This window comes from Phoxinus phoxinus, assembly GCF_949152265.1.
Source record: "Phoxinus phoxinus genome assembly, chromosome: 23".
NCBI classification, from domain to species: domain Eukaryota; kingdom Metazoa; phylum Chordata; class Actinopteri; order Cypriniformes; family Leuciscidae; genus Phoxinus; species Phoxinus phoxinus.
In genome coordinates, this window is record NC_136898.1 from 7,931,554 (window position 1) to 7,959,347 (window position 27,794).

The 27,794-nt window shown below is 40.2% G+C and overlaps 1 protein-coding gene across 7 annotated transcripts in view; it reads left to right on the forward strand.

The window, feature by feature from the left end:
- The window catches only part of myo18aa (myosin XVIIIAa), a 46,706-nt gene that overhangs the window by 9,733 nt on the left and 9,179 nt on the right, over nt 1-27,794 (forward strand). For 4 of the 7 annotated variants that reach the window (XM_079600744.1, XM_079600747.1, XM_079600745.1 and 1 more), the window contains exons 1-36: nt 1,480-1,662; nt 2,409-2,440; nt 3,582-4,445; nt 4,959-5,036; nt 6,103-6,168; nt 6,929-7,016; nt 7,093-7,199; nt 7,318-7,494; nt 7,576-7,786; nt 8,309-8,451; nt 8,535-8,635; nt 8,811-8,874; nt 8,970-9,114; nt 9,727-9,891; nt 10,795-10,885; nt 10,966-11,158; nt 12,226-12,312; nt 12,670-12,811; nt 12,896-13,055; nt 14,084-14,270; nt 14,398-14,593; nt 14,689-14,798; nt 16,270-16,335; nt 17,273-17,401; nt 20,632-20,775; nt 21,170-21,259; nt 21,486-21,605; nt 22,796-22,916; nt 23,142-23,269; nt 23,470-23,624; nt 24,906-25,029; nt 25,171-25,371; nt 25,668-25,778; nt 25,871-25,975; nt 26,055-26,201; nt 26,281-26,394. In XM_079600744.1, the coding sequence (XP_079456870.1) occupies nt 1,626-1,662; nt 2,409-2,440; nt 3,582-4,445; nt 4,959-5,036; nt 6,103-6,168; nt 6,929-7,016; nt 7,093-7,199; nt 7,318-7,494; nt 7,576-7,786; nt 8,309-8,451; nt 8,535-8,635; nt 8,811-8,874; nt 8,970-9,114; nt 9,727-9,891; nt 10,795-10,885; nt 10,966-11,158; nt 12,226-12,312; nt 12,670-12,811; nt 12,896-13,055; nt 14,084-14,270; nt 14,398-14,593; nt 14,689-14,798; nt 16,270-16,335; nt 17,273-17,401; nt 20,632-20,775; nt 21,170-21,259; nt 21,486-21,605; nt 22,796-22,916; nt 23,142-23,269; nt 23,470-23,624; nt 24,906-25,029; nt 25,171-25,371; nt 25,668-25,778; nt 25,871-25,975; nt 26,055-26,201; nt 26,281-26,394 (5,199 nt within the window). In that variant the 5' untranslated portion in view covers nt 1,480-1,625. Of the gene's footprint in view, nt 1-1,479; nt 1,663-2,408; nt 2,441-3,581; nt 4,446-4,958; nt 5,037-6,102; nt 6,169-6,928; nt 7,017-7,092; nt 7,200-7,317; nt 7,495-7,575; nt 7,787-8,308; nt 8,452-8,534; nt 8,636-8,810; nt 8,875-8,969; nt 9,115-9,726; nt 9,892-10,794; nt 10,886-10,965; nt 11,159-12,225; nt 12,313-12,669; nt 12,812-12,895; nt 13,056-14,083; nt 14,271-14,397; nt 14,594-14,688; nt 14,799-16,269; nt 16,336-17,272; nt 17,402-20,631; nt 20,776-21,169; nt 21,260-21,485; nt 21,606-22,795; nt 22,917-23,141; nt 23,270-23,469; nt 23,625-24,905; nt 25,030-25,170; nt 25,372-25,667; nt 25,779-25,870; nt 25,976-26,054; nt 26,202-26,280; nt 26,395-27,794 lie in introns of those variants that run through there. The other 3 variants (XM_079600746.1, XM_079600749.1, XM_079600750.1) reach the window with 1 other exon arrangement.

Consider the following 27,794-nt stretch of genomic DNA (forward strand, 5'->3'; position numbering starts at 1 on the left):
TCTGAAGCAAAACTAGTCATTACCGCAATGCTAGGATGTTTGAAGTGGTTGCTAGAATGTTTCTTAAATATTCTGAGTGTTTCTTAGCATGTTACTATGTTTTTCTGGGGTATTTTGGGTGGTTGCATTAAGGCTTAAGTCAAAAGAGGTCAATAGTGACATTCTGGTCTCTAGATAGTGGGACAGTCAGTGTAGGATGAAGGTTATTTAAAACACTAAGGCACTGTTTCACAGACAAGGCTTAGATTAAGCCAGAATTAGGGCATTTTAAGATGTCAGTGCATATTGCTTTCAGTTAAAACAGCTCAAACATGCATTTCAGTCTGGGACTAGGCATAAGCCTTGTCTTTAACTCTAATTAAGTCAGGCTAACAAAAATGAATTTATCAAGAAGTGTGCACAACGTCTCCCTCTGGTGGATCTGTGAGGAACAGCAGCATTTTTTTAGTCACATGTTATTGCCCCCTTGTGGTGGGATTTAAACATTCATCAACAGAGTTGTCTCTTGATGAAGTTTGTGAATTGAGTTTGGCTGGATTTTCTTTAAGAACAGTTAAGCTGTTTGAATCCAGTTTTTTATGTATGTGTGTGTGTGTGTGTGTGTGTGTGTGTGTGGGGGGGGGGGGTCATGGGGTACTGGGGTCTACATGGTTATTAATATCCTCTGTGTCCTGCAACAGCTGCTATCCCCCCTCCCGAGCACGAACTCCGGCTCGACGTCTATGTCGTAATGTCCTGTCCCACGTTGAGCTCCGCTCAAGACGTCTGCCCATGGATGCCTACCTGACTAACTGGTTAACATAACAGAGGGAATCCGATGTCTCTGCTTTGAGTTTGACAGGTATAAGAATCAGGGTTTTAAAGCCTGCGGGACAGCCGTGTGTGTATGTGTGTGTGTGTGTGTGTGTGTGCTGGTCACTTCACATCGTGACTTCTTCACATGTGCTCTATTTATAGTGACTGTGTGTCATGAAAGCTCTGTTGCCTTAAACTGCACTTTCACTTTCAGACCGGTTGTTTTTGCATTACAAATGAGCTCTTCCAGCATGTTTTTTTTTTATCCATGAGAAGCTTGATGCTTTATTCTGTATTTAGATCTTTGTTTGTCCATCTGTCATAATTTACTCACCCTCATGCTCTAAATAACAACTTAAATTTTTTTTTTTTAGAAGGCTTGGAATATAGCACGAGTCAAATGATTGAGTCTAGATCTAGCCCCAGTCGTGTGTGTGACTAAGATATTATTTTTTTTAAATCATGCATTGAAAGCCCAATAGGTTTTGAACATTATGAGAATGAGTAAACAATGACAGAATTTTCATTTTTAGGTGCATTTTCAGAAAGCTGCATCATTGATCTCTAGGCTTGTTTGACTAAGCGAGTTTAATGCTGTAACCCTAAATTATGCTTCTTCTTTACCCTTTACTCCACCTAACAGATTTGATGATCCTTTTTTCTTCCCTTTTAGCTGTTCATTCTACCCATTCACCGCAGGGTCCTAGTACCCCCAAAACTTCAACCGAGAAGACTGTCTACATTTTACCAATCCTGTATTCTGCCGCTCACCAAAAAAGCCTTTCTTTCCACCCCTTTCCTTTCCTCTCCTCTCCTCTGTCTGTTTCTTCATGGCCTTCTCATCTCGTTTCTCATTTTGGGAGAAAAAGGGAAGTACAGTTTTATGCTGTTTGTTAATTCATAATTTGGTCATTTATTGCCCGGACAGGTGAAATAGATACAGTTTAGACGATTTTTCTACAGAGGCCTATATGATTGTTGGGTCAATGTTTTACAGAGCCCCTAAATGGGACTGCAAAAACTATAAAATGGGAGGGAAAAACTATATTTCAGTGCTTTTACATTCCCTGGCAAAATGTTTGTGTTCTCGCAAGAAACTTTGCATTTGCTAAAAAAAAAAAGTTTGCTCGATCTCAAATGAATTCCCCATCACCATGTTTTATCTTATCTTATGTCAGTCTGCGTTATATAACAATAATAATTACAAAATGCTAAAAATAAGCAATTTATTTAAAATACTTAAAAGGGATCTTAGTAAACTTCGAAGGCCACCACAAAATGTATTTTTGAGTTCAGTACTAGTGGAAAATTATACATCGTACCTTTAAGATTTCTTCTTTGTCGACATTCAGTGACTTTCTAGTGGTGCATGTATGTGATAATTTAGCTGTATACCATCCTTTAGTAAAGTAAAGACAGGCATTATAATTTATTCTTACAGAGGGATAATGAACTTCCTGACCTCATCTCCGCCTCTATGAGAATCCCCATTGCCTAAACTGTAGAACGGGAGAATAGAGAGAAAGCAGGCTCAGAGGTCACATAAGACATCAAGCACAATGTCTTAGGTCAGAGGGCCTGATCTTTAATACTGTCTCCATCTTCCTCCCTTCAGGTGAAAGATGAAAATGTCCCAGGTGCAAAAGTAAGTGTTTGAGCAGCGCCGTATTACTGCATTTCACATGGGTGTCTGTTCTGAGATCAGACGAGATCACATCTCCCAGCACTTTTGCATTTGTTATTGTGCCTGTGGTTCACTCTAAAACACATTCTGTGTGTTTACTTCACATATATCATCAGGAGGTGGTAAAGATGGGGTTTGTTTGGAAAATAGTGGTCTTTTTCCTTTAGGACAGCTGTTGGCTTCCAGCCTTACACTTTGTCTATAATTATTATTATATAATTAAAGATAATTATTGCAGTTGGAGGTGAGAGTGATTGTTTGTGGATGTTTGTTTGGAACTGCACTGCTGCTGTGCTCCAGTGGGCGGAGTTTGCTGACATCACACCCTGCCCTTTTTGTCCTCCAATCACTGTTGTAGTGGGAGGGGCAGCTGGAGGGAGAAAGAGAGGGAAGGAGCATGAGAAGGATGCTGAGCTGAGGATGTGTGTGTGTGTCTGAAGCAAATGTGTGAGAGGTTTGCAAGTCATCATGGAGGTGCACAGCTGGAAGAGCACCAGCATCATCACCTTCAGGATAGACATGAAGGTCTGTCTCCACATAAGAGCTCATTACTAGTATCTTATTACTGCACTTTAAACTGTCATTTTATAGTGTGAGGGGGTTGTGAGGTCTCTGCAATACACCGGTTCTGAATTGTGCATAGTGTGCAAAAGAGACTACAAAAAGGCTGTGCGTATGATCCTGTAGAGTTGTGTTTTAGGGCTGTAAGCCAGCGTTACACTGCAGTGAGCTTAATAACAGGGTTTGTCTGTTAACCTGCCTCACTGTGCTGAGAAAACAACTGCAAAGTGCCTGACCATGTGGAAGAGAGCCAATCAAAGTGTGTTTCAGATGAACTTTCAGTACTTCTTACTTCTGGGCTGGAGAGCGTAATGACCCTCTGATATTCAGAACGGCACTCATTTGTTTGGCAAATTCAGGAAACTCAAAAGGTTGTTGCTTGTTGATTTTTACCGCAGCTATTGTGAACTTGAACGAAATAGTACTGTTTAGGTTACAAGGGATGTGAACTTTTGACTTTAATTATTGCTGCTAGCGGGTTATTTCACTGGTGTTTACTTTGTGGTGAACTGTACATGTGTGTTTTGGGTTGTGTGAACAGTCGGACAGTGAGAACAGCATGAGTCAGTCTCAGACAGCGGTAAGTGGCCCAGCTGAGCGGCACGGAGCTGAACCGCCAACAGCGGTGAATCCAGAGCGGCCACTGATTGTAGACCAGAAAAGCAGTGGCTCCATAAATGGACGTCATGGCTGCGTGGAGTCGGACACGTCGGCAAGGAGAGGAGTGAACCTGGCGCACAGAGGTGGATCAGAGGAAAAGCCATCGACAGCCACTTCTGTTCCCAAAACAAGCCGTCCCCAGCAAGCCGGCAGTTCAGTGGATGGAGATGCCCTCGCCTTTGGGTTGACCAGCCTAATGGGCCGTGCGAGGACTAAAGAGCATCGCTCCCGCTCGAGAGCTGCCGAACGGAAAGAAAACCAGGAGGAAAGCAAAGAAAGGATTGAGGAAAGTGAGACGCCCTCAGAGGAACCCCAACCATCCGGCCCTGCAACCAGTCCATCTCCTAAAGCTGACCCTCTTGCCCCTCCTGTTGGCTTTTTACCTTCTAAGCCGAATCCTCTTACCCTTCTTGCTGGATTTATTCCAGCTGCCAAACCCAACCCGTTGGCTCCACCTGCTGGTTTCATCCCAGCTCCTAAACCAAATCCTTCCACTCAACATACACCCAAACCTGATCCTCTGGCACCACCGACGGGATTCATTCCGGCTCCTAAACCAAACCCTTCCACTCAAACTATGCCCAAACCTGATCCCCTGGCACCTCCAGTGGGATTTGTTCCTATCCCAAAGCGAGACCCGTTTGCCCCGGTGGCAGGATTTATCCCCAAGCCTAAAGTTGACCCATTAGCACCCCCCGCAGGCTTTATTCCTGTGCCACGGACTGCTGCTGTGCGAAAGCCAGAGGTACAGATTGCATGGGTTTCTGAATGATTTTGCAATGCATGTAATTGTAAACAAGCCAATGGTGTGAAACTCCTCGAGGCTCACGGCAGAACTAATATCCCGCCATATCTAATGTCAAATGCTTTTTCTCACCCTTGTGTAAAGACTTTGACTGCTGTCTCACTAACTCTCTGAAGTGGATTGCAGATAACTCTGAACTCAGCTGTCTCCTACAAGAATTCAGCATGGCAAATAATGCTTGCTGGAAGCAACTTTTTGTAAAGAAATTTCTAAAGCACACCATCTCTTTAAACTCCCCACTGGCGTTAACAGCAAGTTGATGGGTAGAAATCCTATGGAAATATTAGAAACTTTGTTGGCTGTATAATCAGACTAACATTGCATTGGCCCGGATCATGTCAGTCGCAGAGTTGTAATTCCTGATTGTGGTTGTTCCCGTCTTGCTCGTTTTTGGCATGATTGTAGACCGTCTGCTTGCATACAAGGACACTGATTAGTGCTGTGTCTGTGAAGGTGAAGGCAGTGTCAAAAACTTCTGCGGCTCCTGCTGAAAACCTTCCATCTCAGATTTCTACTGTCGCCAAACAACAGGTGTGTGTGTGTCTCGCAACTGCCAAGATGTTTGTGTAATACAAAGGTGTTCAGCAGTGAGAGTTGTGTGTTGAAAGTGGATATGTCAGTGTTATGTCTCACTGCTGATATTCAGATTTGACCGCTGCTGTTAACAGTTGTTTACAGTTACACTATTGTGTCAGACTTGGTCTTGCAGTGAACTTGGTATGAGCAGGAAGCAGATGAAAATTACAGGTGGTTTGATAATCACCTTGCTCAGGGTCACAGATCCTATATGATTTTATCTGTAGGGCTCTCTTTCTTTCTTTCTTTCTTTCTTTCTTTCTTTCTTTCTTTCTTTCTTTCTTTCTTTCTTTCTTTCTTTCTTTCTTTCTTTCTTTCTTTCTTTCTTTCTTTCTTTCTTTCTTTCTTTCTTTCTTTATTAAAGTGTTAGTTCACCCAAAAAAATAAAATTATCCCATAATTTACCCATCCTCAACCCATCCAAGGTGTATATGAGTTTCTTACAACACAATCTGAGATATTTAAAAATATCCTGGCTCTTCCAAGCTATATAATGGGAGTGAATGGTAACTTGGATTTTGAAGCCCCCAAAAAACGCATCCATCCATCATAAAAGTAATCCATACGGCTCCAGGGGGTTAATAAAGGCCTTCTGAAGCGATTTATAACTGTTTAAACAATCATCTCTTGCTTCTGGTAATGACCATTCGCGAGACGAGTTCCGGCAGAAGAGTGACCTCTGACCCGACGTATGACGTAAGATATAGTAGTAGCGTAAGCTTAGGTGAGAGTAGACGAAGTTTTGCTTTGTTCTATCCTCTGTGATTCTGAGTTCGTCAGTACGTCATAGGTCGGGTCAGAGGTCAATCTTCAGCCGGAACTAGACTCGCGTACGGACGGACCCTTTAAGACCTGTTGATTTCTCTTCAGTTCACAATAATTTGGGGGTTTGACTAATGCTCATGTAAAATATAAATCATATAAGGTGGATTATTACCTGCCTCTTTCCCTGTTGTTTATTTATCTTTTGAGGATTTGTGTTTACGACTTTTGATCTCTTGGTTTTCCCGGCCCTTTGCAGGCCAAGGCAGCCGAGGACACTGTGGCAATCCTGCAGGCTGCACATGAAGCTGCCAGTCTGTCTAAGGTCTGGCCACTGCATTGCCTGTGTGAAATTCTGCTTATGTGTACAGCTTGGTAGTCTCATAGTGCCATTAGAGGAGTCAGATCACCTCAGAGCTCCTGGTTGAACCGAAGCATGTTTCCCATTCAAGTTTTACTTTGATATATGTGTGCACATTTGATAATTTCAATTAATTTGCAGTTTCTGTGTGTTATAGATTTCTCTGTGGTGTGTGAAGAGAACTTTTTATAATTTTTCTCTCTAGACGTAATGGGTGGAGTTTGACTTAGTCTAGTTCCACCTCTGTGGACCAAATGGGTGGAGTTATATTTAGCGGTAGGGTTATTAAGGGTTGGGTTTGGTTGAACCATCTAGCTCCACCCATTACGTCCAGTGATTGGGTGCTGGATGTCAAGCTCCACCCATTGGCTCTGCAGTGAGCAGTCTCTCTATATACTTTAACCTAATGATTTCTCTGCTGTATTCTTTTTTTTTTTTTTAGGTCGAATGTGTTTGTCTCCCTCTAATATGCACATCTCCAGCAGTTTTTTTGTGTGCAGATGCTTCATTATATTATATTCAGATGCTTCATTACCAATATATTTACATTATATTTGATATATAATTAATCTCAGAATTGTGCTAGCAGTGTTCACTTTCTAAAGTCACAAACATAACACACTGAAAAGCTGAACTGAATCACAATCCATCACAGAGATACGGGACATCTACATTTCTCGCAGTTTGTGTGTGTTCTGACTTTCTCTCTCGCTCACTACTGCAGGTGAAGACGGAGGAGCAGCTTGCTGCAGAGAAGGCCTGGTACAACACTGAGAAAGTCTGGCTTGTCCATAAAGATGGCTTTTCTTTGGGTTAGTGAAGTCATAGTGTTCACTCCTATTATAATCTGAATCTGTCCAGTAAAAAATGTTCATTTTGTCTGTATAGCTACACAGCTCAAGACAGAGATGGGCTCTCTCCCAGAGGGGAAAGTGAAGATCAGACTGGAGCATGATGGGACATTACTGGAAGTGGACGAGGATGATGTGGAGAAGGTGGGCGGAGTCACAAACCACATGGATGATGGATGTAACTCATGTTTAAAAACCTGTTTAAATACTCTCTATCTTACTCTGTCTATCTCTCTCTCTCTCTCTCTCTCTCTCTCATCAGGCAAATCCTCTATCATATGATCGAGTGGAGGATCTCTCGTCTCTTCTGTACCTCAATGAGTCCAGCATCCTTCACACCTTGCGTCAGCGCTATGGTGGAAACCTCATTCACAGCTATGCTGGGTCAAATCTGCTGGTGATCAATCCTCTCAGCACCCCTGCCATGTACTCAGAGAAGGTACGAACTTCACAAAAAAGTCATAGTCACCTCAAGAGTTATGTTCAGAAGAGATGGAGTGACATGGTCTCTTTATGTCAGGTGATGCAGATGTTTAAGGGCTGCCGGAGGGAGGAAACAGCCCCGCACATCTTCGCTGTTGCTCAGTCGGCATATCATCAGCTGCTGACAACACGTCAGGATCAAACCATCGCGCTACTGGGCAGGAGCGGCAGCGGAAAGACCACCAGCTGCCAGCATCTGCTGCAGTACCTGGTCACCATCGCAGCCGGCAGTGGAAAGGTGTACTCGGGTGAGGAACAAAATGAGGAGCTCAAAAAGCATTGTTGCCTTGTTGTACACCGCTACTGTGAATATGAAGCAGCATGGCCTGCTTTTTTCTGTTCGTGCTTCTTGTACTTTAAAGCCTTAAACTTTGGAAGCTTGTAACTGCCACAGAATAAAAATAATTGCGACTTTATATCTCACAACTTTTTTTTCTAAGAAAAAGTCAGAATTGTGTGATATAAACTCTCTATTGCAAGAAAATGGCAGACTTGAGAGCTGATTTTCAGATTTTTTTTAATTCCATGGAACAAACAAGTTTCCAATTGAAACTATATATTATCTATAATAAAATAAAATAAATAAATATATATATCAATTAAACTTCAGTTAAACAATTATTTCAATTAGTTGGCAACATTTCTAATTTTCTATTTTTTTTAAAAAGTGTAAGTTATTCATGTAATATTATCAGCTGTTACAGAGTGAAATGAATCAAGATAAATTCTATGATTTTTATCGAGCATCATGAACTGTTCCCTCCCCACAGCTGAGAAATGGCAGGCGGTCTATTCGGTTCTAGAGGCGTTTGGAAACTGCAGTACAGCTATGAATGGGAACGCCAGTCGCTTCTCACACATAGTCTCTCTTGACTTCGACCAGGCAGGACAGGTGGCCTCTGCATCCGTTCAGGTAGTGTACAAGCTAGGCCGATTATTCATCATTTCACTTGGGGATTTATCTTTGATTTACTTTACTGTATGTCTCCCATACAGACCATGTTGCTGGAAAAGCTCAGAGTGACCAGGCGGCCAGAAGCAGAATCCAGCTTCAATGTGTTTTACTATCTGATGGCCGGAGCAGATGCATCTCTAAAGTGAGTGAGAGACTATTATTAAAAAACAAGAAGCATGCATACTTACGGCATAAATCAATCCAGACATCTTTAACATGCCATATTCTGTCACAATAAATAGTAAGAATAGTGTGCAAACTGAGATTCATCCATAGAAGAACACGTGTAGATTAAAGTTGATCGCTGTGCCTTTCAGGACTGAACTTCATTTCAATCACTTTGCTGAGAACAACACGTTTGGGCTCCTCCCTCACTCGAAGGTAAGAAATGCCACACATGCAATCATAAGGCAGAGCTAGACACACATTATATCTCTTTTATCTGTACACATTGTATCATATCATCTTTTCTGTAGCCCGAGGACAAGCAGAAAGCCACTCAGCAGTTCACTAAGCTGCAGGCTGCCATGAAAGTCCTGGGCATCTCTGCTGAAGAACAGAAAACAGTGTGGCTGATTTTAGGGGCCATATATCATCTCGGTGCCGCCGGGGCCACCAAAGGTAAAGCTACCAGCGTCTCCAGTGTCTAAACCAACACTAATATCTGAATGCATGATACTGAGAGTGTATTTTAACATCTGTCCACTAAGAGTCAGTAGAGTCTTTTCACTCATGTCACTGAGAAGTGTGTGTATGCGCTTGATGTCTAAAACACATTTGTCAGTTATCATCAGTGTTTAATACTGTTTCATTGTGTACAACAGTTGTTGTGTTTGTGTTTTATTTGTTGTAATCATGTGTTTTTATTGCATATTGATGTTGCATGCTGCCCCATCATAACACAGAAACAGATGCAGGTAAATGCAAGTCTCTCTCTCCCTGTTTCTGTTTTAGACTGAAGGCAGGTGGTTTTATTATTTTTTATTGTATTTATTTAGCATCTTTCATCTGCCTGTGCGCTTGTTTCTGCTCTCTGATGTCGAACGCCAGAATGAAAATGTTTGTTCTCTTTGATCATCAATCCAGGAGATGAAAGTTTCTCCTTGTTCTTTGGACATTTGACCAAAGAGCTTTCACTGTAGCTGGAAAATCTATTCTAGTTCAGCTTAATGTGACGGATGTTTTGTGGTAACACTGTTTTTCTTTTGCCAATGCGGCTTTCTGACCCTTCAGCGGGCCGAAAGCAGTTTGCCAGACATGAGTGGGCACAAAAAGCAGCGTATCTCCTGGGCTGCACGCTGGAAGAGTTGTCGTCCGCCATCTTTAAACAGCAGGGAAAGAGCACCCTGCCCCGCTCAGTAAGCGTCCGGCAGAGTACGGATGATACGGACAGCTCGGGTATCTTTTTTGTTTGTTAATATTCTCAAATGTGTCATAAATGCTTTCCTATTTTATGTTTATCCCTCATCCTTCCCTTGGGTGATTTTGACCTGAAACTCGTTTAATTATTTTTGTACAAAATTGAGTGTTCATCAGAGGGGGCCAAGACCCTAGGACTTTCGAATGAATGAATGAGACCTTTATATAGCGCTTTCATTTTGTCGCTTTTGTCGCACTTGCACCACGAATACACACAAAAAATTTGAGTTTTGTGGTTGAAATTTAAAACAAGTAAGAAATCCTTCCCTAGCGGGTCAATTCGACCCCCTTAGGAATGAATGGAATGCGAGGAATGCTTCAGTATACATAGAAATAACCTAAAAATGCTCAAAATTCAAACTAAAATTGCTAAAAACTTTACCAAATTTTTTTTCCGTTTTTTTTCCACCGGAACAGCTCATTTGCTCTAAATAGAGCTATAAGACCATCTAGTCTAGTGGTAAGAGTTATGAAATATCATGTTATATAATTTTGTTTCCCGGCAAAGACACCCAATGTAAGATATTTTGAGCTGAGTTAAAAGGGTTATGCATGAAATTGTGAGTTTTTATTATTATTTTTAATTAAGTTGAAGAAATGTGATAAATGTGCTTAAATATATTTGTTTATTATTTATTGATCAAATCTAGTAATTTAAAGGTAAATAAAATAAAAAATAACAAAAAATCTCCACAAAAAATTGGATTAAAAATTTTAAAAAATATGATCAAAATGAAATAAAATAAGCTTTCTGGACAAACATTAAATAAAATTGTAAGTATAATTTTAGGGCATCGGGTCATTATGACCCGCGAGGGAAAGATGTGTTACAAAGTGCGAGGGAAGGATGAGGGTTGCAAAGAGTTTTTGTGTGCGTTTCAGTGTCTAAAGCAACAGCAGCTGAGTGTTTGGAGTCCATGGCATCTGGTTTATACTCTGAGCTTTTCACGCTCATCGTCTCTCTTATTAACAGGTAATCAGTGATTGCCTAGTGCAGTATGAACTTATTTAGTAGGGTAAGAGATCCATTCAGATGTGTTTGTCTCCTTTCAGAGCACTGAAGTCCAGTCAGCATTCTCTCTGTTCTCTGCTGATTGTGGACACACCAGGGTTCCAGAACCCTCGTCAGGTGAAGAACCAGCGCGGTGCCACGTTTGAGGAGCTTTGCCATAATTACGCTCAGGAACGTCTACAGATGCTTTTTCAGGAGCGGACATTCGTAAGGGAACTGGAGCGTTACAAAGAGGTGCGGAAAACACACACATCCTGAGCCAAGGACAAGTCAAAATCTCATGACTGTTAATATACTACTATAACTTAAATGTACATTTTTGTTTTTTATTTACAAATAATTTATTTATTTATTTGCCATTTGCCTGTATTAGATGGGTCAGTGGAACAATGCACTACTACTCTGACAGTTTAATAAAATAATGATAAAAAATAATGCAATAAAATGTTGATGTTGAACAAGATTACCAAGATGTCTATGATGCATTTGTACATAGATAAACAATTAATCACAATCGATTAACAATCCTATATGAATGGCCTTCAAGTCTATCTCAGATAGGAAATACAACAAACAATGCACAACTGTTCAAAAGTTTGGGTCAGTAAGATATTTTAATGTTTTTGAAAGAAGTTTTTTATGTACACCAGGTCTGCATTTATTTGATCACAAAGACCAATCAAAAAAAAATGTTTCTATTGTGAAACATTATTAGAATCTAAAAGAACTGTTTTCTATTTTAATATATTTTAAAATGTAATGTATTCCTCTGATGTCAATTGTCAGCATAAATATGGTCCTTTAGAAATAATTTTAATATACTGATTTGCTGCTCAAGAAACATTTATTTTCCTTCTTCTAATTATTATAATTATTATGTTGAAAACAGCTGTGCTGCGTCATATTTTTGCAGTCGAATTCTTTGATGCATAGAAAGTTCAAAAGAACAGCATTTATTTGAAATATATATCTTTTTGTAACATTATAAATGTCTTTACTGTCACCTTTGATCAATTGAATGTATCCTTGATGTATAAAAGTATGAATTTCTTTAACAAATGTTGTTACTTTTTAGTATAGTGTATATTGTTTTCTCAGGCCACTTTTTGCAATTTCTATTCAATGTTTTATTCATCTTCCACAGTAATATAATGTCTTATTATTTTCATTTTTCACCACAAACATTGGCATATGCAATTATTTGCAGTTTAATTAGTTTCATTAATTTGAATGTCATCTAATTGAAGCAAAGCATTGTGAGTCAATGTCCATTCAAACAAATAAACTGTCTCTGTTCATAGGAAAACATCGAGATCACACTGGATGACCTGGAGCCCAGCCCTTCTCGCTCATTGGCTGTGATTGATCAGTCCTCCAGTCAAGCCCTGGTGAGACACACTTCCTAAACGACCAACTGCTATGGCCAATAATTCACCTGATGTTTAAAGTTTGTGTGATTTATATCAAAAAGAGCTCTCTGGATAATAATTATTTAATGTAACTCCCATCTCTGCATTTGTCTTTAATCAAAAACACTGAGATGTTGAAGATTGAAACTGGAAATGACAGACTGTCAATGCAGGGCAAATTTATTTTAAACTAAACTTAAATTAAACTTTATTAACTGGGTTTATAAGTACAAGTCAAGAACAGAAGAGCTCAATGTGAGAGACCTGAAGGAAAAGTGTGTGTATTATTTCTACGATTGTAATTATTGACAGTGGATATTCATGTTTGTGCTTCAGGCACGTACTCTGTCCCGTACAGATGAGGCCAGAGGTCTGTTCTGGCTGATGGAGGAGGAGGTTTTACAGCCGGGAGGATCCGAGGAAACACTCCTGCAACGACTTTTCAGTTACTACGGCCCTGCGGAGGGAGAGAGCACAGGTCACACACACAAACATGCACAAACACAGACTCACACACTTACATTCTGCCCTGGACCAAATTTATGTATAGTTTTTTCTGCAGGTCGCACAGTGGTGCTTAAAAGTGAAAATGCACATCACTTCCTGCTCGGCCACAGTTATGGGACAGATTGGGTGGAATATGACACACGTGGTTGGCTGAACCTAGCCAGGCAAAATCCCACCCCCCAGAACGCCGCCAATCTGCTGCAGAACTCCCAGAAGTAAGACCTGCTTTTAACCATTTGCACTTGTCACTTTAGTAAATTAGTCAAAAAACACATTACACTGTTAAAAGTGTATCTATTATGTTTTTTCCATTTGACCTTTCCTTTATTGTGTAATATAGTTGTTTGTGCATGTAAACAGTCTGCAAAGTTACAAAGCACAAAGACCAAAGGGACTCCACGACTCCAAGAGAAAACACCTGCCTTAAACACCTTGTTTGTATTCCTGTGTTATTTCCGTGTCATACCTATGCCATCATGTAACACATTTGCATAATCCCCGCCTGCTGGATATTTTGTATTTTATACAATGGTAGTTATAAGGCCAGGAAGAGGTTACCACTCTTCTATTTGAAAGAAATACAGTTTTTTTCACTGTAAGAGAAAAAACATGATTACATGGACTTCCAAAGGCAGTGGAACTGAGAGTGTTATTTAACACTATTCCTCAGCAGTACAACTACAATCTTTTGTATAGTAGTGTACCTTTTGGTGTTAAAAAAAAAACTACTGTCAGGATATACTAAAGACGGTGAAAAATTAGCACTGAAAAGGTGTTATTTTTGCAGATGACCTTAATGAATATGCATTTGTAGGAGTTTCCCTTTCAGACGCAACATTTATAGGAGGAGAGTGTTTAAATTAATCATGCAAGGTGATTTACTAAGGTTTGCTCTAGTCAATTTACAGTATTTGTGCCATTAAACCAGACACTAAGTTGCGCTGCTTTTGGTAGATTGCATTGGTCATTATGGAAATGATCTGGTTGTGTTTGTGTTCTTTAATTTGCCCTGAGCAAATTAAAGATCTATTGATCTAATTTCGTCAGTAGATCAAGCGCAAAACTTTCCACTCCCATCTGCGCTTTTTTGGAATTGCGCTCAGACGCTAATTTGCCCTGTTTAGTAATCCTGGCCCTAAGTCATGTAAACTTGTTCTAGTAGACCTCCTAAGCAAAATGATGAACCTGTAAATAAGGATAAAAGGGGTGTTTTATATTCAAGAACAAACTGTCTTTCCTACAGAAAGAGCATCAGCGGGATGTTTGTGGGCCGCTCCAGCAGCGCTACGGTTCTGACCGGCTCAATCGCTGGACTGGAGGGCGGCTCTCAGCTCGCACTGCGCCGGGCCACCGGCATGAGGAAGACCTTCACCACAGGCATGGCAGCGGTCAAGAAGAAATCTCTCTGCCTTCAGATTAAACTCCAAGTGGTGAGTTTTCAACTACACTGAATAGTAGTTGTTGGATTGGATGTTTCTTCCAACATCTTTGGGGAATTGTTCAAATTCCCCATTAATTCGAAGAAATGGCTAATACTATATTACCTCTTTCGATCAGGATGCACTGTTGGACACCGTTCGCAGATCCAGGGTTCACTTTGTCCACTGTCTGTTACCCCGAGCAGAAGTTCTGAGGGCCGCAGGATCCTCAGAGGAGAGTTGCGACCCTGGACTCATGCAAATGGATGTGGCTTTGCTCAGGGCCCAGATCCGTGGCTTCAAACTGCTGGACAGTTTGAGGATTTACAGACAAGGTGAGAAAAGAGATTGAAAGATCTAATCAAATACCGGTAGATACAATTACGTCCTCTCTGTTATTTCCTGCTGAATAACCGCTTGTTTTGTGCAGGTTACCCTGACCACATGGTCTTCTCTGAGTTCAGAAGACGCTTTGACATTTTGGCCCCTCACTTGACCAAGAAACTGGGCCGAAACTATATCGTGAAGGATGAGAAACGAGTGAGTAGCTATTTAAGAGAATAATGAGCATGGAAATAATAGTACAAAAGCTTTACAAATTACCAAAATTAAGTTTTGGGCTCCTCTCGCTCTTGTGTTTCTTGAGTCCGAGACAGAAATGAACTCTGGGTAATCAGGGTTATTGTGACAGCTTAATCAAGAAACCCCAGCTGGGTCGCTGACTTGAATCAATACGCAGAGCAGACAGGAAAAATGTAGTAATTGCTCTGGGCTTTAGTGCTTACTTAATGCCCAAATGTACTGTAATTATCAGCTAGAAAAATTTCTCCATCCAGGGGGCTCCTAATCTCTTTTTGGTCCTGTGATTAGCCGGGGGAAAAAGGAGAGTTTTATACAAAACCTTTGCACTGTGGCCCTTGGGCATGTAAATGGCAGACAGGGTCCAAAATTAACATTCGCCAAGTGCCAAATGCAAGTACAAATGGGCTTTGTAGAGTAAAAAAAAATATTCATGAGTTGAATGGAAACTTCATTAGGAAATACAGCATAATGCATAGTTTAAAAATGACAACGTGAATCTCACTGATGCAAATAACATGAATATTCAACTACTGACACATGTTCTAACAACTTTTCCTAAGTGGAAACATTGTAAAACAGAAAGTTGCAATTACAATAAAGTCGTACAATAAACGACAAAAAAAAATACATGCATAAAATGGGATATAACATCAAATTGTGAGATTGTCACTGTTGTGAGAAATTAAGTTGCAATTGTGAGATACAGTATAACATTGTGAGATATTCATATTGTGAAATATAAAGTCATACTGTGAGATTTAAAGTTTCGTTTTTTTTACTCTGAGGCAGAAAGAAGCATGTGTTCTTGACTTGTACAAACCTGTGCTGTAAAGAATGAACAGCTAAATAACACATTTAATGGGACTATATATATTTTTTGCAAAATACAATGCCAAGTCTGAAACATTAATTGCTGGTAAAAATTGACAGGCATAGCTAAAAGTCAATTTTAGACACCTAACACCTTCTTTTAGAGTAAAAAGGGTACAGAAAGATGCCCAACCTCTTTTTGTAACACAACAGAGAAGGTCAGTGGTGTTTCAAGTCCCAGAGAAAGTAGAAACGATGCAAAATTGGAGATCTAGAGAGACACAACAAGAAAGAAAAAGACAGAGGGAGGTAGAACTGTGTCTCCGGAGAGAGTTTTTTTTTGTGAACCAATTCAAACAATGGCCCTTTAGTTGTCAGGGGCCAGAGCCCCCTTTAGTGCTGTAATCTAGATGAGCCCTTTCAGATAGATCGAGTTCTCAAGACCTTTCCGCATGAGAGAGACAGTGTCAGTGTCACGGTGAGGGCTGATGGTCGCCTGGACAGTATTGGTACTGTATAACCAGTGAGAGTGTGTCCTGTAGGCCCACACAAGGGTCAGCAGTTTTTTTTGTAATGTACACTGTGTGAACGAGACATGACAGTGTGTGTGTCGTTGCAGGCAGTAGAGGAGCTTTTGGAGTCATTGGAATTGGAGAAGAGCAGCTATCACATGGGTCTGAGCAGGGTGAGTACACACAAACACACATTTCTGTTCAATCTATCACTTTAGAAGCATCAAAGGATGCGGGTGAGTCAAATGTTGAATCTTAAGCGGCGGGTGATATTGCGACTGTGCGCATTTTCCGTCATCTACTGCGTGGTCCGTTGGTCGGACGCAAGACACTCTCTTCTCAGCATGAGCTGCTTTGTTTGTTTGTGTCTTTCCTAGTTCTTTATTGCCGTCCTAATCAGTGTGAACAGACGCTGGCGCTCAACAGTTTAATCCCATCAGCTGGAAAATCATTGCAAGCCAAAAAGACCCCTGAAAAAAATGGTGGCGTGTGTAAACAAGCCCCGCCTGGTGCGTTCCCAGAAGAATGGAGATTTATTGGACCGGATTATAAGTTGGAATAGTCAGTCATTATTTTGTGGCAGCTGCAATTGGCGTAAAGGTTTACGAAGGCTGAACTGCGCTCAGAAATAATTACAATGTCAGGGGCTCTTCATGAAGGATTCGAGCAACAAAACAAACTGATTTACAACTCTACCAGCGTCTCCTGTCAGTTCTGCTCGACTTGTGCTCTTACGATTACTGGCAATGAAAAATAAACCAAATAGGCGTTAAATGGACATTGATTTACTTGGTTTGTTCAGATTGTTGTGGTCAGATGTTGACAGTAGATAGTTACATGAGTGTAATCACAATTAGCCTCTCTTTTACTGTTAAATAAATATATCCATATTATTTTTCATATTAATTTGATTGAAGACATAGTTCATTACAAAAAACATCAATGTGCTTATGCATCTTCATTACAGATAAAAGCAGCATCTGTTTTAAAATATGACTCCTGAGTTTAATCACATCTCTTTTACTACTATGAATTTTTAGGACCATCATAATATGCACTTTTAACAGGCTCCCTTTGCTGTTGTCACAATTATGTTGGTGTGTGTGTTAGGTGTTCTTCAGGGCTGGAACAGTGGCTAAACTAGAGGGACAGAGGGATGAACACACCAGACAGAACATCACGCTGTTCCAGGCCGCCTGCAGGGGCTTTCTGTCTCGACAGGCCTTCAAAAAGAGGAAGGTAAAGTCAATTTTCTGTTTTGCTTCAGTCCTGTGCTGGAATTGCAATGTCAATCAAACAGAAACTCAACATTTATTTATCCAGCAAAATTCAAATGTTTTCGAACAAGAAATCTCTTATGCTCACCAAGGCTGCATTTATTTGATAAAAAATTCTGTAAAAACAGTAATATTGTGAAATATTACTGTTTAGAAATAACAGTTAATTTTCCAATTTTCTTTTCTAATATATATTTATATACATGCATACAGTGTTGGGGTAGTTACTCAAAAAAAGTAACTAGTTACTAGTTACTAGTTACTTCTGTAAATTGTAATGAGATTACTTTACTAGTTACTGCATTTGAAAAGTAACTTCACTACTTATTACTTTACTTTCCCGTTTCTTAATTTACCGTGTAGATACATGGACAAACATCATAGCCCTATCATCACTTAGCCTGCATGTCCGCATAGTGTTTATAAATGTAGCCTATAAAAATGGCATGTAAAACCATATAAAATAACAATTATCCCTCTCTGCACAAAGAAATATGCCTCACTGTAAAATCTACAAACAACAGGATTATGTCCGTGGTGGTAGACACATGATCAGGGCTGGACAGGGATAAACATTATATTTTATTTTGACGGAAACTGCAAAACTGAAACTTTCTTCTCCATCTGTATTTTGACCATAGACCGTATATAAGAGATTTTGACCGATACACTGACACTGCACGCTCGCTCAAAGCCCAAAGGGGGAGGCGTTTAAAGATGTGATTGGGCCAATCCAGTGTCAATCAAGAAAATAACCAATGGGCCAATCTACGTGTTTCATGGGCCGGTCTGTCAGAAAAAAAACTAACGCTGACTTTTTTTAACCAATGCATTACACCGGCACTTACCCAGCGCCGCCAATTAAGCAAAACAAAACGAATGGGCCGCCGATGTACGAGTTTTATGAGCCGTTAAGACAAACGAACAAAAAAGTTTTAGATGCATCGGATCGGCCCAAAAAGCCGTGAATCTCCCGGTAGTCCCGATGGCCAGTACTTGCCTGCCAGGGCATAGAGTGAATTTCTGGCAAATATTTTTGTCCTTTCGGGCAAAAAACTGAAAGTAATGTGAATATCGCCACTGGCCGAAACTCGCGTCTCCGTCTCCATCTCCATTCCTCTCTGTCCTTCGCACCAGCAGCTACGTCACTCAAATCGATCTCTATGGCAACGGTGCTCAGGCAAGCACACACACACAGGCATGCACGCACCACTTCGACAGATCAGAGCTTTACACACATGAAAACACGGCTTGGGTAACGCAGGAAAGCGCGTTCCTATAGTCTAGTAAAGTAGTATAGTTACTGATATTTTTAGTGTAATGCGTTACTTTACTTCGTTACCCAAAAAAGTAATATCGTTACTGTAATCCGTTATTTTGTAACTCGTTACCCCCAACACTGCATGCATACATACATTTTATTTACTCCTGTGGTGGCAAAGCTGAATTTTCAGCAGCAGATTTTTCTTAGAACAGATTTTTACTTGTTTATGTTGAAAATATGATATTATGTTCATTGACATAACTTACTACTAGGTAGTATTGAGTAGGTGATCATTTATGGAGTTAATTTAAGGTAAAACATTTATTTTCTGCACCACCAGTATCACCGTGCAGAATTGCAGACAAAAACACTCCCTCGTCTCCGCCCATTGGCCAGCCAAACAGATAGTCCCACCCTCCGTTGGTCAGCCAAACAGATAGTCCCACCCTCCGTTGGTCAGCCAAACAGATAGTCCCACCCTCCGTTGGTCAGCCAAACAGATAGTCCCACCCCCCATTGGTCAACCAAACAGATAGTCCCACCCTCCATTGGTCAGCCAAACAGATAGTCCCACCCTCCGTTGGTCAGCCAAACAGATAGTCCCACACCCCATTGGTCAACCAAACAGATAGTCCCACCCTCCATTGGTCTGCCAAACAGATAGTCCCACCCTCCATTGGTCTGCCAAACAGATAGTCCCACCCTCCGTTGGTCAGCCAAACAGATAGTCCCACCCTCCGTTGGTCAGCCAAACAGATAGTCCCACCCTCCGTTGGTCAGCCAAACAGATAGTCCCACCCCCCATTGGTCAACCAAACAGATAGTCCCACCCTCCATTGGTCAGCCAAACAGATAGTCCCACCCTCCGTTGGTCAGCCAAACAGATAGTCCCACCCCCCATTGGTCAACCAAACAGATAGTCCCACCCTCCATTGGTCTGCCAAACAGATAGTCCCACCCTCCATTGGTCTGCCAAACAGATAGTCCCACCCTCCATTGGTCTGCCAAACAGATAGTCCCACCCTCCATTGGTCTGCCAAACAGATAGTCCCACCCTCCATTGGTCTGCCAAACAGATAGTCCCACCCTCCATTGGTCAACCAAACAGATAGTCCCACCCTCCATTGGTCAACCAAACAGATAGTCCCACCCCCCCATTGGTCAACCAAACAGATAGTCCCACCCCCCATTGGTCACCAAACAGATAGTCCCACCCCCCCATTGGTCAATCAAACAGATAGTCCCACCCCCAATTCGCACCATTGGTAGAGCCAATGTTGTTGTTGGGCAGCTCAAAAAAAACCTACACCTACAGAATTACACTTCAGCTTTAAATGCTCTCCTGTTTAGTTTCTCTAGAAGTATTAGATTTATTATCATGCCATCTCTGTATCATAATAGTCTACTCGCTATGAGATCATGACATGCAATCAGGCCTCTGAACAAAATTCTCTCAATTCTTTATAAAGTGCTTTTTTTTCATTCAAATCAAATTTACAGTATTGGTTGACAAGTCTTTCAGTACTTTTTCAAAAAATGGCATATCAAAGTCATTCTGTGGCTTTTATGTTTGTGTTCGCAAAGGAACATTAATCATTTCATGCCACGCTGTTAATGCGACTGTCATGCCATTCACAGATGGAGATCTGTATCATCAGCCTGCCACATATTGCAGAAATGAAGGAATAGTTCAGTCAAAATGAATATTCTGTCATCATTTACTCATCTACATGCCATTCACACGTCTTTCACACTCACTCACGCTCACGTCAGTAAATGGGCTAGCAAAAAACCGCATGAAATATTTGACTTAGGAGGACTTATGTGCTATAATATAAACAACATTATGGGGAGTAAATGAAGACAGAATTACAATTTTAGTGTGAAGCGTACCTTTAGATAAATAAAAACCCCTTTCTATCTCTCAGATCCAGGATTTGGCCATCCGTTGCGTCCAGAAGAACATTAAGAAGAATCATGGCGTGAAGGACTGGCCTTGGTGGAAGCTCTTCACCAACGTACGGCCTCTAGTAGAGGTTCAGCTCACCGAAGAACAGATTCGAGGAAAAGATGTGAGTCTTTCCATATTACTCTTTATTGCATGTCCCAGTTTGCCCACTATGTAAAGCTTCTTTCAGCTTACAGTAGAGTGCAAATGTTTATCTGTGTGTGTGGGTGCATTTGCTTTAAAGATGACATGGTCTGAGAGCTTTTGTTGCATCAGCGTTAGAGCTGAGAAATCTCTTTGATTCCTGAAGCCGTCATCTCAATCCGAGCTCAAAGCATTTGCAACATTGCTGCCTGGCCCCTTCCTGAACTCACCTGAAGGCAGATAGATATTGCCTGATCAAAAAAAAACATCAGATCATACAATATTAGCCCAACTCAGGCCAAAGATAGTTTCTTCTCATCTAAATATTCAATAGTGTTTTGTGCTTGAGATTTTGCTGCCATTTTGACTCGTAGGATGAGATCATGCATCTGAAGTTGAAGCTGGAGAAGGTGGAAAAGGAAAGAAACGAGCTTCGGCTGACCTCGGATCGAATGGAGAGCAGAGTAAGACATGCAAACATCTTATTTGACTTCAACAGGCAATGCAGGGCCTGATTTTACTGTCTTGTTTTTGATAGACAATAAATGTAGTAAGTGATGAAAATGTAAAAATGCAGGAAGGTTTCTGTGATTATTAGGTTTCAGTTGAGGAGTTGATAATATATGAGTAGAAGTCAATGGAAAGCCTCCACCATTTTAGAAAAACCAATGCATATGTGTGTTTATGTAGATTACGGAGTTGACGGCAGAGCTTTCAGATGAGAGGAATTCTGCGGAGTCTACATCCCAGCTGCTGGAGACGGAGACAAGCGAGAGATTGCGTCTGGAGAAGGACATGAAGGATATGCAGGTACATGTCCTCCATGCTTTAGGAGGACAGATGCTACAAAGTTAACTGTAAATTCAGAATTTTTTTTTAGTTTTTCCAATAATGAACTTTTTCCAGTGGTATAGTTTACAAAAACACTGCATCACTATATTTTGTCACATTATATTGCATGTGCAGTTTTACTTCCAAGCTTACTGAGTAGATAATTAAACGCAATCTAAAATGTCTCTAACATTTAGTGTTGGAAACGGATTCATATTAGTAAATTGGTTTATTCAGACCAATATGAATTTGGAATTAAGATTTAAATTTAACCAAAAAAGTAGAACCGTTTATGCATTTTTTGTCAAATATTTAAAGTGCCCATATTAAAGGTTATAAAGGCTTATTTAAAGTTTTAAAATAGTTTTGGAGGTCTTCTACAATAGATTATATGTGTCAAAGGCTAAAAAAAACTTTAATGTTCTCATAATCTACATTGCACATCACCTCATTTCTCAAAGAGTCTAAAAACGGTTTGTTCGAAGATTTAGTCTGTCTAAACCCCCTCCTTTCCGCGAGCCTACTCTGCTCTGATTGGTCAGATGGCCCAGTCTGTTGTGATTGGTCTACTGTTTACAGCTCGTGTCGGAAACGAAACACCCATTACTATATCTGATTTTCAGCTCTGGAGGCTTCCTCAGTGCGTGTATACACAATGAAACGAACCAAACTCTTCCAGACCTCAGCTACAACTACAGTGCTTGAGGGCGGGTCAAAGTAGACGTTCATGGGCAGCCAATGAAGACCATAGGCTGGCATTATGCAAATGTGTTACATTGTTACGTAGATATGTAAAAGGAAGTGAGGAAGGAATTGAGACTTTACATTTTGATCTTTGAAACTTTGCAGAACTTTTACATTCACATACTGCTATATTGCACTCTACATTAAAGGTAATATTCGAAAAAGCATAATAGGGGCACTTTAAATGCTAATGTTTATCACTATGTTGTCAATATGGCATCTAAGTACTTTTTTATAAGTGTAGCTTTACTGTAGTTGAACTGCTTTCAATTTTGAGTAGTTTGTGTTATGGATTGACTGGAAGTTGAGGAGAGATCTTATAGTTAAAAAACTTTCTTTTATAATCTGAGGAGGTTGTGGTAGGAGTGTATTTTGTGAGTGGGCTGCTCTAGAAAACCTGTTTCTTGTCTTTTTATGAAACTCAGGTGAAGTTTGACTCTGTGAAGAAACAGATGGAGTCCATGGAGATGGAGATCATGGAGGCCAGACTCCTCCGCGCATCAGATCTCAACGGCGAGATGGACAACGATGGCGATGATGATTCTGGTAAAAACAAAACAACAAGCTAGATGACCAGTCAGATGACCAAGCTGATTCCCAAAATTTTAATTTTAATAAGAACATCACTCACACACACACACACACACACACACACACACACACACACACACACACACACACACACACACACACACACACACACACACACACACCCCAGCTCAACAAAACTCAGGAAAAATCTTTCTGTCTCTGTGTGTTTGTTCACGTCAGGAGGTGAATGGAGGTTAAAATATGAACGTGCCATCAGGGACATGGATTTCACAAAGAAAAAACTCCACCAGGAGATGGATGACAAGCTGGAGACAGAACAACAGAACAAGAGGCACCTGGAGAGAAAAGTTAGTATAACACGGCAAATACACACACGCACAAGTGCACACACACTAGGCTTGCCAAACAGACTATACACACACAGTGTGAAATGTATCTGAATTCAAACTCTGCTACAATAAATAACACTCTGACAATGGAAACCAGTTACACTTCAGAATCTTTAGACTTTTACAAACTTCACTTTCCTGTCTCTCTCTGTGTGTAGTTTGCGGAGATACAGGCTGACCAGGAGGAGTCCCAACGATCTGTCCAGCAGCTGAAGAAGAAATGCCAGCGGCTGGCGGCTGAACTGCAAGACACCAAACTGCACCTGGAAAATCAAGAGGGGCGCAACCATGAGCTGGAGAGAAAACAGAGGAAGTAAGAGCCAATCTCACACACACACACAAAACCAAAAGAATCAATCAGCAAACAAACAGCCCAAACAATCAGAAAGTAAACAAACCCTTATACCTTCTATACCATAACCTACTCCTAAACACAAACACAAAATTGTCCCCACAAGGTCAAAGATTTCTGGTATTGTCATCCTTGTGGGGTTATTTTGTCCCCCCCAATGTATGGTTTACCAGGACACATCTCAGTCTGATCACTTGCTGAGGTTTGATTATAGAGATTTCTGTTTGATTGTTTACTCTGGTTGTTTCGGACATTTTTCACTGTTTGATTGTATGGACTGTTTGTGTACAATTTGAAAAGTTTAGTTTAGTTTTTGTTTCTTTGTTTACCGTTTGTTTGATTCAACGGTTCATTTACTTTCTTATTACTTGGCTTGTTTGTTTACTTATCGTTTTATCATACATTTGTTTAATCGTACAGTTTATTTGATCACACAGTAAGCAATTTATGTTAAACAATTGATTGTTTAAACTGTTTCATTACTGTTTGATTGTTTGGGCTCTTGTGTGATTGTTTGTTTACTGTCTGATTTGTGTATTTTATTTGTAAGTTATTCAATCAGTTTTTTACTGCCTAATTACTTTTGTTTGTTTAAGCTGTTTTTCTGATTTTTATAAAAAAATTTGTTCAGTTAAAGCATTTAATTTACTGTCTGATGTCTGTCTTTTGTTTGTTGTTTAGTTAAAGCTAACCGTTTACGGTTTGATAACTGTCTTTTGTTTGTTATTTAGTTGTTTAAGCAGTTAGTTTTCTGTCTGATCCCTGTATTTCGTTTGTTATAGTGGTTTAAGCTTTTTGCTTTCTGTCTGATTGCTGTTTTTTGTTTGTGTATTGCTAGACTGCTTGATTTTTTTATTTTATTTTTCATGTGGCTGAATTGTGTTTAGTACTTGGCTGATGTTGCTCATAACTAAAGCTTAGCAGATCAGACTTAGAGCTGTAACTAAACCTTAACATGCATGACATTTTATGAGTAAACTTGGTGCATAGACGTTATTTTGCTCAGAATTTTCAGCATCTGTAGAATTGGAGATGGAAAAAGAAGATCAGATTACTCAAATCTAAAAATCCACAAGATCAGTTACAGAAGAGGACATGTTTGCTCGGGTGCCTACTGGCTGAATCTCTGTTTGATAGTTTATGCCCATTGGAGATATGAGCAGACTATCATGTTTTTTCCCGTCACACTGTGGTTGAAATTACTTTGCTCAATGCTTGTTTATCTTCTGAATTTTCTGGCAGGTTTGATGTGGAGAAGAACCAGGCTCAAGAAGAACTACAGAAGGAGAGGAACCAGCGGGAGAAACTGTCCCGAGACAGAGATATGCTGGTGGGCGAGATGTTTACAATCAGACAACAGCTAGAGGTGAGAGCTAAGATCGAAAAGTGTGTGTCACTCTCTCTTGTGTCCTTAAGCAAGACACTTAACTTCAGATTTCTGTAATAATTATATGGCATGTTGCTTTGGATAAATGTATCAGCTAATGTGTATTATTGTAAAAAATAGGAGAAGGACACAGAGCTGTGTACGGTCCGTGTGAAGGTGGAGCAGCTGGAATCCGAGGTCCAGGATCTCTCCTCTCAGGAGTCCAAAGAGGAGGCTTCACTTACAAAGGTTAAGAAGCAACTGCGTGACCTGGAAGCAAAGGTCAAAGATCAAGAGGAGGAGCTTGATGAACAGGCTGGAAGCATTCTGATGCTGGAGCAGGTACAAGCTAAAAATGGCCATTTAAAAGACTCTGAACAGCAGTCTGTTCAGCCCCAGTGTTGTTATTGTTAATTAAAACGAAAACTATTAAAATAATTTTCATTAATTGAAATAAAGCTAAAAAAAAGTAAAATATGAATAATAGATGAAAATCTTTAAAACAATTTTACATCTTAAACACAAATCTTTCTGACTTCCAGCTTGGAAAATTGCAACTTGGAAGCAGTTTTGCAGAGGATAATATCAAGTGAACCTCACGTAATCTCGGTGTGTGTGTGTGTGTGTGTGTGATTTAGGCTAAACTTCGTTTGGAAATGGAGATGGAGAGATTGAAACAAACACACTCTAAAGAGCTTGACAGTAAAGATGAGGAGGTGGAGGAGATCCGACTGTCCTGCAGTAAGAAGGTGAACACACAGGATCTGAACACTATCACAGGTCTCTCACAATTCGAGACCTCCGTGTTTCCTAATGGCTCTTTTGCTATGTGTGTGTGTAGCTGAAGCAGATGGAAGTGCAGTTAGAGGAGGAATATGACGATAAACAGAGAGTTCTGAGAGAAAAGAGAGACCTGGAATCCAAACTGATGACTGCACAGGAACAGGTACTAACACAACACAAATATTGCTGACAGCATACACTGCACTCAACAAAGCATAACACAGTAATGCACCATATAACAGGTTGGCCAGAAGGATGTAGAGACAGAGAAACGTCTCAGGAAGGACTTGAAGCGCACAAAAGTTCTTCTAGCTGATGCTCAGATCATGCTGGACCACCTGAAGACTAACGTGCCTAGTAAGAGAGAGATCGCCGCACTCAAAAATAAGGTAGAATCACAATCACAAGCTGTAGAAATGTCAATTTCTTCATGTGAGCGGATGAGTGTTTATGTTGTATCTGGTTTAGTTGGAGGAGTCCGAGTTTGCCTGCGCAGCCGCAGTTAAAGCACGCAAGTCCATGGAGCTGGAAATTGAAGACCTTCATATCCAGATGGATGACATCACCAAAGCCAAGATGTCTGTGAGTTGAATTCTGTTTTACTTTTCTGTGCTCTGAACAAACAGTTCTGTGCTCATAACAGTGCTCATAAACAGGACAAGATTTCATCATTTAATCATATGTTTGTTTAATCATACAGTAAAGAATGTTTTGACTCGTCTATTTATGATTGCATGATTGTTTGTTAACTGTTCGATTTTGGTATTGTCTTTTAGTTGTATAAGTTTTTTTTTTCTCATTTCTGATTGTTTAGGCTGATCATTTGGTGATTGATTCTTTTGGTTATTTGTTTTTTGGTTAATTGCTTTACGGCAAAAAGAAATCAGCTAAAATTATATCATTATTGCGCTCCCTCACGCTGTTTGAACCCGAATGAAGATGTTTTAAAGAATGTCCCGTCTGCTTTGATGTCGTTGATCTACTAGCCTCTAGTATCTGAGAGTCGCCAACAAGTTTTTCGACAGTGTTGTAAAATATCTATTCCGAAGCTGTAGGGGGAACTCTATAGAGAAACCTGCGAGCAAAAAGCAGCGAAGAAATTCCTGAACCTGCATTGCCCTGCTTTAATTTAGTTCCTCCAAGTTATTGAGCGGTTAAAGGGACTATATGTAGAATTCAGAAACCTGTGTTATTAGTGACACTGGTGGCCGTTAAGTGAACTGCTGCCCGCAACTTACCGCTCGTGCTCGCACTTGTGCACATGTAACGTACTAGAGACTGAACAAGGTTCAAGCTCCGATATACTATGGTAAATATGTGCTATGCGCTTTTATCAATAACAAAATAAACACTCAACAAAAATGACAGCGGTAAGAAAACAGCAGTTAAGAATTATCCTGCATTATCCTGAACATTAAGCATTAATTTAATGTGTCATTGAACGGAAGAGAGGCTCTCGGGAGTGTGAGTAAACGTCAAATCCTTTAGATTTTCCCCATTGAAACCGGCCCGAGTCCTTAACATAAAAATCAGTCTAAAGGCTTTCATAGACAACCTAGGAAGTCAGGGAAGGTTTCATTAGAAGCTGCTTACACATTGGCAATACAAAAAGCAATTAATACCTGAAAATGCGTACATGTAACCCCTTTAACTATGTGATAGTGATTGATTAGTCATTATATGCAACAAATTAATCATAGTTTCTTTTAGAAATGTATAGGGAAGAGATTGTGCCATTGAAAACATTTTTCCTATGTAAGAAAACTAGAATTTTGTCCAGCAGATCTTTTAGAGCTTTTGTCAGGCAATATGTTTCTTTTGAGCAATATGTGAATAGAGCAGAATAAATGTGTCATGATTCACTCAAACTGCTGGGTAGAGAAAAAACAAGCATGTAGTCATTTTCCTGCTCAGACTGATGGAAAAAACATTTAGAGTGTAAACTTTAAAACTCTGATAAAAAAATCATGGTGTCCTAACCA